Genomic DNA, 10874 nt, shown 5'->3' with positions numbered 1-10874 from the left:
CTGGTCACAGAAACACCCCTAGGCATGCCCAAGATTTAATGCGGGGGGACGGGGCACACTGCAGCAGAACCATGCAGGAGCTGTATTTAAGGACAATAACACACTAAAATGAAGTTGCAAAAATGTGCCATTTCCAAAGGGAAGCTGCAGGGTTGCTGTGGATTGGTTGCAAACAACCCTGATGTGCTCTCGCTCTGCACTAAATTGGCCATGTATATTGGGCCCAGGTAAGATTGGGTAAGGGTCCTACGTTTCAAGTGTAACATATACATGTCAATAAGGACAATTCTCTCCTCCTGATATGAGTTTTTTTAAAAAAGTAAAGATTTACTGTGATGTTGATAAGTAAATTCAACTATGAGTGGGCCCTGGGCAAAGTGCCCTCTGTTGGGCCCCTCCCCTCTCAGTGTGTGTTGGTGGACTTACCTGACAACAGCAGACTGGTAGCGTTCCAAACAGATAGGTTCAGCTGCCATTTCAATTTCCCACAATGCCCCAGAGCAAGCCTATGCCAGGGGCATTGTGGGAATTTTAAATGGTGGCTATATTCAGCCATGTAATGTTGCTCAGAACACCAGGCCAGGAAAAAAATTAAAGGAGGGGCCAAGGCAGCCATAAGTGATGGGTCCCACTGTCGTCTTCAGGGTTGATGAAAGGAACTCTAGTATATTCTACAGGCCCAACCTGAACTAATTGTGTAAGTGGTTAGACCTTCTTCTACCCACACCCATCCTTATGTGATAGCTCAAGTTAGGGAAAGATCACTACTGGTACACTATTTTCTGTGTACCAGTTCAGCCAACCAATCTAGCAGTCTTTACCATTGTTTTCAGACATAAGCCATGACACTGTATTCAAGTGGTATTTTGCTGTGTGCCTAATTAATATTGAAAACTGAAGTAAATCTCCCAAAGGTAACCTATTTCACTGGAAAAATACTAACCGGAGCTAAGAACATACGCTTCAAATTATATTTATAATTATAGCATTTTGGTACTGGATTTTTAGCATTTGCATATATAAAAAGGTAAAGGTGTCCCCAACCAGTCGTGTCCGACTCTAGGGTGCAGTGCTCATCCCCGTTTCTAAACCGAAGAGCCAGCGCTGTCCGAAGACGCTTCCGTGGTCATGTGGCCGGCATGACTGAACACCGAGGTGCACGGAACGCTGTTACCTTTCCCACCGAAGCGGTACCTATTTATCTACTTGCAATTTCTTGCTTTTGAACTGCTAGGTTGGCAGGAGCTGGGACTGAAGACGGGAGCTCACTCCGTCACGCAGCACTCGGGTCTCGAACTGCTGACCTGCCGACCTTCCAGTCTGCAGTTCAGCGTCTTAACCACTAAGCCACCGCGGCTCATATTTGTGTATATAGATTAATATAATTATATTTTTATTTATTATTTATTAATAATACTTATATACCACTTAATATTAAAAATATGTAAGCAGTTCACATATAAACATTAAAATCACATTTAAATAGACTAGTAAAAACAATTTCAATTACAATTACAATACAAATACATCTAAAATAGACTATTAAATGTAGGCTGATGATCTATAGGGAAAGACAGTCTGCTAGGTACAAAGTCACAAGTGGTTTAGGGCTTTGTGTGTCAACAACATAACCTTGAACATGGCTCGGTGGCTAATAGGCAGCCAGCGCAGTTCTTTTAACTCAGGTGTTACATGAGCATGGCTGGGTGTCCCACCGAGGACGCTAGCTGCTGCATTCTGCACTAGTTGCAGGTTCCAATCCAGGAATAATAGGCACAGATCTTTGGGTCCAGGGAGGGTTTTTTCAAGAGTGGTTGCACCACTGCCTCCTTCAGTATTTTTAATCTTGTCAATGACAGATGTTCTCTGGGTGGATTACACTGGCACAATGATATTAGTGCTAGTGCTGGGACAAGTTGGATGCTACCCATTGCCAGAAAGCAACCTGAGTACTTCTCGAAGAAGACCATCAAGGAATCTTTTCACATCCTGCCCCTCAACCACCCCTACAAAATGCAGATTGTTTCTCTGGCTTTGGCCTTCTAGGTCAGTGACTTTGGACCTGAATGCTTTCAACTCAGCTTGATGCTGCTATAGGAAGAATGCCACTGCATTCCTGCCTTCTATGTCAGAAACACATGGTGGCACCCCACAGTTCAACTGCCAAGGTGCCAAGGCACAGTCACCCAATGTTATTCTCTGAAACAAGTAAGAGCTGAACCACTGTAGGACAGTGCCTCCAGCTCCCAACTCACAGAGATGGTCCAGGAGGCTACCATGGTTAACAGTATCAATAGCTGCTGAAAGATCAAGAAGTAACAGGGTCACACTCCTCCTGTCCCTCTCCTTAAAAAAGATTTTCTGATTGTATACTATCAGAAAAAAGTTTTTCAGAATCTTTTCAGAATCAGAAAAAAGATTTTCTGATTGTATACAATCAATATTCTGATTGTATTGTGTACAATATTGTGTACAATATTGATTGTATACAGTCAATTCAATTGTATACAATCGATTGTATACAATCAATATTCTGATTGTATTGGATTGTATTGGAGGGGTCTCCAACCTTTTTGGGCTCTGAAATTTTCAGAGAGCATTGTGGATGCTCATAAAATGGCTGCCAGAGTGGACATGGCAAGTCGCAAAACACCCTTTTCGCAGAAGTCAAACTGGTGAGACTAAAAGAAAAGTAACTTGCCCAAGAACCTAAGTACAAGGCAGAGATGGGCTCTGAGCTCCAAAATACAAAACCAGTCTTTTGAACCCATGGTTTTCTGCTCCAACACCTATTTCATAGAAGGCAAACTGATGACATAGAAAAAAGTACCTTGGCCAAGAAACTGAGTACAAGGCAGAGGTGGAGTATGAGATCCAAATGCCAAATTACATATTTGCCCCACAAAGCCCAACGAAATACTCATTTCACATAAGGCAACTGGTGATACCCAGAGAAACACCTACCCACCCCACCCCCAAAACCACCAGGCAACACACACACAAAGTACAAGAAAAACACTCCCCACCACTCCTCAAACCCCTCAAGTCGCTCTCCACCCATCCCACCAAATTTCAACAGCAAATTGCCACTTCTTCCCATTGCCCTAGCAACTGCCAGTTCTATTGCACATGTATTTGTTTACACTAGCTGAAACAGAAGGTTTCAATTCAAGCCACATGTACACCCATGTAATGGAGCTGATCATAATCCCACAAAGAATCTGGGAGCAGAAAGCCCCCGTAAGGCAGCAGGATTTTCCATTAATGTGGAGAAGCCCAAAATGGCAGCTGAATAAGCACTGGGAATAAGTCATGACTGCAAAGAATATATAAATAAAACAAATGTTACAAAGAAATCTTAAATCTACAGTGCTTGCTAATCCAAAGGAAATTAAACCCAATAGCAACTGTCCCTGAAAAGTCTCACTGCTCAGGGAAGTGGCGAGTGCATAACAACACTATTAACAACAAGAAAAACAATATCAAATCAATATCAATTTAATATTACACAATTATTTAACATCTATCATATTGTTGTGCATGCATGAGAGTGGTGTGTGAATGGTATGTGTATCTGAATATTGTAGTAGTATGAATTGGGGATGTGATTGGGGGAGTATTGGAGAGAGTGGAGGGAATAGATACAGAGAAGGTCTTGCATCCAAAAAACATGTGAGCCTCCAGTTGTTATCATTACCCATTTTAAGTTAAGAGGCATTAACGCTTCAGGGCAGTTCAGTTTGGCTGATTGATTTGAAGTGAATAGAGAGAAATGGTAACTCAGCAGTTTTTGAGGAAAGTCTGACAATTAGCCAGTTTGAGCAAAAGAAAACCTGGAGAGATGGCATTGGTGCCAGAGAGAAGGAGATTGTAGAATGGTTGCCTTTTGTATTTCTGTAGGTTGGGAGAAAGCCCAGAGACAGCATTACATGAGCTATGACATTATTTTGGTGCATGGATTAAATTACTGTTTAAAAAAACATAGCCATAACTTAATGGTACTCAACATGTGTGGCCAGTTTTACTCTGGGGTATCAGTCAATCATTATGGCCAGCAAGGTCATGATGGATACATGAGAAAAGATCATCAACATGCAGGACATGAAGCAGCGAGCATAGATGTGGAGCACAATTCCCAAGCTCACTACAATGGGCAGGGGGCTAAGAAAAACCCCAAAGGAGGTATCATCAAGCGTCAGGGAGACAATGAAGTAAAAAAGTGGTGTTCTGGTAGAGTGGGATCATTGTCACCACTCAAACTACTAGAGCATTTCCTAAGGTGGCAGTCACTGGTATCAGGGACTCAATAATAACGTAGATAATGAGTGTGGTATTCATGGATAGGCTGCTGTCAGTCATCTTCAACTAACGTTTGTGCTGCCCTCACAGGGTGAGAGCCCAATAGAGAAATGCTGGGATCTGTGCCATTCACTTGATACACTCACTCATCTAAGGATAACTCTTCCCAACACCAGAGCTCTCCTTCATACCAAATTGCAGAAGTCAGTGAACTGTTATCCTTTGCTCTTTATCTTGAAAAATAGCACTTATCTAGGAATCCATGGAACAAAACTAATTCTAGAGATGCATCCTTGTTATGTCTAAGCATCTTTCAGATTCCAGATTCCTGTAGTGCTTTCATAAGTAACTCTGAAAACAAAGAACACCTTTGAAGCATTTATAACAAACTGGCTAGTCGGCTTGTGCCTCTTGTGGAAGGGGCGGGGGGGGGGGAGAAATACAAGTGTAACACAAATAACATGGAAAATGAAAACCCATAAGAGCAAAAGGAATCATATAAACTTTACCAATAGGTTTCTAGAACTCTTAGTTTTGCTACTGACAACTGATAGCTTCACAAGCAAGATAAGGCTAGCATTTCTGTATGCCCATCATTAAACATCCTATATCCTTCTGTTAACTGAGGAGTTTTCAGAAACACCATATTTATTCTAATGAATGCTCTGAAATCTAGCAACAGTAACAGAATGAGGAAACTTGCAAAACCAGAACTTAGTAACTACTGATCTCAAAGGAAGTTTCACACTTCTTAAAAGGTTACACAAACATTTAATGGGAAGCTGCATGTGCACGCACACAAACACCCACAAAAGCCACGACTGACATTCTTAGCTGCATTAAGGCCTTAAAACCCACAAATAAAATTCTCTGAAAACAATTTCCTCTTCAAAGTTTTGTTCCTAAGACTCTGAAAGCGCTTATCTCCAGGAAAACATAGTAACTGGTTCTGAGTGATTTATGATGAAGAAGGTGTCACGGGGTGCCCCGTTGCTCTTGTCTCATTAATACCAAGTTCGCTAGAACATTTGTCAAAGCTTATGTTGCTCTCGCTTCAGGAAAAGGCTCCTGTACTCTACTCAGTTTGAGGGAAAAACCTTGGTTCCCAAGATGTTAAAACCTGAGGACAAGGTTTACATTGCCTTAGAGTCTCTGATTGCAGTGCTTGCCATCCTGGGTAATGTCCTGGTAATTTGGGTGGTGAAAGTTACCCCAGGGTTTCAGAAGACCGTCTACTACTATATTGTCTCTCTGGCAGTAGCTGATATCGCTGTTGGGCTCGTCATGCCGGTGGCCATTGTGGTGAGCCTAGGACTCCTGGTTGTCTATGAAGGCTGTCTATTCATGTGCTGCCTACTTGTGGCTTTTACTCAGGCCTCCATCCTGTCTTTGCTTGCCATAGCAGTAGACAGATACCTGAAAGTGAGGCTGCTTACCCGGTGAGTCCTATGTGTTAGTACCTGATTTTTCAAGGATGGTTTGGATACCAGGGTTTAAAAGATATCTTGGGCAAGTAACAGAGGACTTGTTTGCATGAGGCATTTCCTATGGGCAGTGTTACTGTGTGCTGATTTTTGTACCTGACTAATTAACTTCATACATGTGCATCATCAACTTATACAAATTAATGCTGTACCAAAAATTTCTCCCGCATTTTTTTTTTTTACCATTCTCATTCAATTTGATAGAGAAGAAATTGCTTTTGAAAAGAAATTCAAAGGAGGAGAAATCTCAGAGAAATTCTCATGGGCTGGGTTTGGGGTTCTTGTGCTTACCTTACTTGTGAGGTGGCTGAGGGGTGTGCATGAGTGTCCGATCTGTCATTGTACAGTAACTTCTGTGGCAGCCTGTAGCCTCCTTGGCTTCCCACACTTCAGTTATATACCAGGAATTCTGTTAGAGGGTTAATTTTTTTTTAACCTAACTAGAATTTTAAAGAGATCTTAATACTTAAGGATGTAATCTTATAATTTAAAGAGTATTGGAGATGGTGGAAATATATTGTTTTTACATAAAAAGTTGTGGAGGAGTGTACTTCTGAATATAACTATTTATATATATTGGGTAATACCAGCATTTTTCAGAACTTTTCAAGCCAGTCAGCTCTTTTAGGGTGTCGATTCTCTTCCAGTTCCTTGCAGTATTAATTCCTACAACAGATAGTGAGAGTCTGGCTCTTGCATGATGAGGAATTCTGGGATACTCAGTAAAAGTAATATTCAGAGGCTAACAACACATTTCCTCCACTATTTTCCTGTCCTTTGTGCTATACATCTGTTTAATTTTTAAACAGGTAAGATAGAAAGGATTTTCAGGAGCAGGAAGGATGGAAGATTTAGGAGAGTTATTTGCTTTCTTTATAAGAAGTTTGGGAGAGATCCTGATAAGAGTCCTATCAGGGAATCAGATACACCATTTGAAATTTGGAGGTTGGGGAAGAGGTTAAAAGAAACCACGATTCTCAGCAAGGTTCCAATGTATACCCTTTGATAGCCCTTTAAAAGGTGTATTTTAAGAACATTTGTTGTGATTAGTTTATTACAACTCATAATAACTTTAGCAATGTTGTGTCAGTCATTTTTATTCTATAGCAGAGAGATGTATGCTTTCGACTACCACGTATGACTATTTTGTTGTTTATAACAATAGTTAGTGATTGTGAAAAACCAGTGAGTTGGCCAGAAATGTAGGGTGTTCTTGTAGGGTGCTTCAGTCACATGGACTGAAATCTTCTCTAAATAGACTTCTTGTGGGGAAGGGGGACTCCTGAGTAGTGTCTTCCCAAGGGCTCAGATCTTTTCTCAAGAGACTTGCCTCTGAGGTGGAGGACAAAATGCAAGAGCATTACTTGCCCCTCACTACAACTGCTCTGGACTGGGCTCCCTAAGACAGCAGGATCTATCTCACAGTTTGAACATTGATGTTTTGAAGAATATCATCTCATTTGATGTGGGATTTTATTTTTCTCCCCTAAAACAGGTATAAAACAGTAACCACTGAGAAAAGAATCTGGGTTATTCTGGTATCAATCTGGTTCTTATCGCTACTGGTGGGATTTCTTCCCATGTTTGGTTTGGCACAAGAAAAACCAAGAAACTCAAGCTATGTGCAATGCCGGTTTACCAGTCTTATGAAAATGGAGTACATGATATACTTGAGCTTCTTTGTCGGCACCCTCATCCCACTGATTCTCATGTGTGTCCTTTACGCAAAGATTTTCTGCATCATCCGAACAAAGCTGAAACACTGTTCAATGAATATCAAAGGGCAAGGAATGTTTTATAGGCATGAGTTCAAGACTGCCAAGTCTTTGGCTCTGGTCCTCTTCTTATTTGCTGTCTGTTGGCTGCCAATGTGTATTATGAACTGCATCACACATTTCTGCTCTAAAGATCCCATCCCACCATATGTGACATACATGGGCATCCTTCTCTCACACTCCAATTCACTGATGAACCCCATCATTTATGCTTTCAGAATAAAGAAGTTCCGAGAAGCTTGCATTCTGATTTTAAGAACCTATATTCTGCGTATGGATCCAATACGTGTTGCACCTAATGTGAACTTTTCATCTGAAAAGCTATAGCTGTTTTCTGCAGAATCAGACCATTGGTCTGCCTAGCTTAGTATTTTCTGTTTTAGCAGTAGCTCACCAAGTTCTCAGACATAGGCCTTTCCCAGCCTTGCTACCTGCAAGCCTGTATTTAAGTGGAAGTACCAGGGATTGAATCCGGAACCTTCTGCACAGCCAACACCTGCTCTACCACTGAGTAGAGTCCTCCCTGCTACATCGCAGCAAGAGTGATAAATCAGGACCTGAATAAACATTGCACTTTCAAGGTATGTCCACAATGTTATCTGCAATTATTATCCTCGCCTCTCATTCTTCCTCCTTCCTTTGTTGTTGAAAGTCAGACTGTAAGTTCCTCGGAACAAGAATCTGTCATTTTTTTTTTATCACATTACATTGGAAAGCACTTTTTGCAATAATACTGCTAAAGTAATCAAGAATGAAGTGGTCGACTGAGATCTGGAGCTTAAAAAGAAGTAGCAGTTTGCAACATCACAGCTGGGTACTGATAATTTGAGCAGGGTTTACATCTCCTCTGTGTCCTGGTTTTCCCAGCTTGTTCTTTTGGGGGAGGTGGCAGATAAATACATAGCATAAGCCTGTTAGACTCCATCCTAGAAGAGTTTAGTCAGTTAAATGAAGGGCTAAACAAAAGAAGATGGAGATAATCAATCCAAGTGTAATCTTTTGGATGAATCTAGATGAATGCGATGTCTTCAAGATTCAAGAACAGAAAAAAGGAGCACTGTGATAATTGCATCTGAAGAAACAAATGAACCACAGCTTTCTATATAACCATAAATACAATGGGGTGGGGAAAGAACAGCAAGGGAAAGCTACCTAAAAATGTAGCTTACGAGAGATTTGAATATGCCCTGGTACATGAATGAAGAATGCCAAAAGGCATTGAACTGGGTCTATGTCAGGGATGCTTTAATGTGGAGTCCTGAACTGAGTAGGGGGTTGGACTTGATGGCCTAAATGGCCCCTTCCAACTCTATAATTTTAGGTACTGCAGGGGTGGGCAATTTATAGCCCTCCAGATCTTTTGACCTACAGCTCCCATCAGCCCTAGGCTGCATAGCCAATGATGAGGGCCGGCGGGAGTTGTAGGCCAAAACACCTGGAGGGGCACAAGTTGCTCCCCTCTGAGGTACTGCATACACCGCCCAGGTTCCTGTACCAGCAAAACATAATTGTTTTGCCGATTTTTAGCTTTCATCTCAACCAAGACAAACTTGGAAGGTTAGAATGGATACTTAAACCAATTCTGCAGTTCCGCTTCTCATATATGCTGCTGGGCTTGCGTAGTATTGCTCTGCTATCTCGTATTGCTTTTTAACAGGAGACCTCAAGCAAACTGCATCAACCCACTTGAGGGTGACATTACATCAGTACTGTTTCCCAGGGCAGTTGCTGCACAAATGTTCCAGGGTACTGGCAACCAGATGCTTCGCTTTCAAAATACAGACAACATGGTGTTGTTGATGAGCAATGATCTGCCTTGAAGCCTTAAAGCATTAAACCAGAATTTGTGGTTTAGGATGTAATAAGATTGTCAGCTGAGGTGGGAGGGCAGCTTCCTACAACTTCAGTATCAGCTCAGTCTGCAGTAGTCAACAGAAACTTTTCAGAGATTACAAAATACCAAGGCAGGCTTAGGCAGCTGTGTTGGCTGTTGTAGTGGGACATTTTGGATGGCCTTTGTGATCACAAGGGTGACAGTGAGGTTCCTCCATTTTCTCAAATCTCCATGCTGGAGTTTCCCTTTTGTTCGTCCTCTGTGCCTGAGGTTTCTCCTGAGCCCTCAGAGGAGAGTTTAGGGAGGACGTTCCAGGCAAGATAGCCAGGTGTAAGGGATAGACTAATCAGAGATGCCAGTCATAGGATATAATAACAAATCACTCATGATTAACGTATATGACCTTGAAACTAAGTATGCATTAGATTGTCTGCTAAATCTGTGAGAATGTAGCCAAATCACAGGTTTAGCTGATAGTTAATTAATGACGTGAGCATGAGTTGGCAAGATGTATTGGAACCTATGATACAGTGTACAAAGCCCAAGGGAATTCATAACAGAGAACCTCTCCGTGAGCAAAGTTTGAGACATGTGCCATGGCTGACTGGCCCCATTACTGTAGTGGGATTCCCAGTAACTGAAGGGACATAAGTTTTCTGTACCTGCCTGTTCCTTGCCAGGTTTCCTTTGCTCCTAATATCTTACCTCTCCCTCTAAATAAAATCTGGGAAAGGTGTGTGTTTATTGCCTCATCTGAATCCTAAAGAACCCCCATCCCTGCAGAACAGAACTCAAAGATCATAAAAAGATGTGCAAAATCTCCAGATCTCTTCATCAGGCAAGATGTTACAAAAAAGCAGGTTGGCGGGTGGAGGTAGAGAAGGGGGAGGAATAGAAGAGGGGGGAAAGGCTGACAGGGGCTTTCTTCACATGGAGCTTTTATCCTGTGATTGAGTCTGCTCCTTCATGGAAGCTTGCGGGCTCTTTACATGACACTGCGATCCTCCAAGGCTTCTCCTGCACTAAATGCCCTTTGTTCTGTTTTTAAGTAGATTGCAGATAATGAGCGATCAAATTACCCCATTGTGTTCCACTCAGGGGCATCTGTAGAAAGAACCTACTTGGGCATGGGCCCTAGATCTTTTGAGCTGTGCCCCAGATCTTTTGAGCTGTGCCCCAGATCTTTTGAGCTGTTCTGCCTTTCTTTTTTTACATTTTCCCATTGAATCGCATTGGAAAACAGAAATGGACATAACTTTTTTAGTTTCCATGGTAAATACATGACATTTGGAGACCTGGTAGCCCCAATGGAGCTAACTGAATGTGCCCAATTTCAGACAGTTAGGTCCAGTGGTTTTTGTGCGAATCACATGTAAAATTTGCTATTTTCAAGAAAATCTGTCAAAGCAAAGAGCTATAATTTTTTTTGTGCTTCCACATAAGTACGTAGAATTTGGAGACCTGGAAGCCCCTGTGGAGCTG

At 41.8% G+C, this 10874-nt stretch overlaps 1 protein-coding gene across 1 annotated transcript; it reads left to right on the top strand.

Moving 5' to 3' along the window:
- Window positions 1-4007: 4007 nt before the first annotated feature.
- Window positions 4008-7885, top strand: ADORA3 (adenosine A3 receptor). The gene is made up of 4 exons (XM_084851675.1): window positions 4008-4211; window positions 4390-4502; window positions 5358-5738; window positions 7279-7885. The coding sequence occupies exons 1-4, from the start codon at window positions 4008-4010 to the stop codon at window positions 7883-7885; spliced, it is 1305 nt and encodes a 434-aa protein (XP_084707801.1).
- Window positions 7886-10874: the final 2989 nt, after the last annotated feature.

The sequence above is a fragment of the Heloderma suspectum genome, chromosome 4, assembly GCF_057233095.1.
Source record: "Heloderma suspectum isolate Gila_16-S chromosome 4, 16-S_ref, whole genome shotgun sequence".
NCBI lineage: Eukaryota > Metazoa > Chordata > Lepidosauria > Squamata > Helodermatidae > Heloderma > Heloderma suspectum.
Note: the sequence above shows the minus strand (reverse complement) of the source record. Positions and strands in the feature narration are given on the sequence as shown.

Bases quoted from the DNA above. Each gene is read 5' to 3' on its own strand.
- ADORA3 (XM_084851675.1), top strand. From the start codon at position 4,008: ATGTGTGGCCAGTTTTACTCTGGGGTATCAGTCAATCATTATGGCCAG. The intron at 4,503-5,357 runs GTCAGTGAACTG...CTCTCGCTTCAG, and splicing joins CTTCATACCAAATTGCAGAA to GAAAAGGCTCCTGTACTCTA. The intron at 5,739-7,278 runs GTGAGTCCTATG...CCCCTAAAACAG, and splicing joins AAAGTGAGGCTGCTTACCCG to GTATAAAACAGTAACCACTG.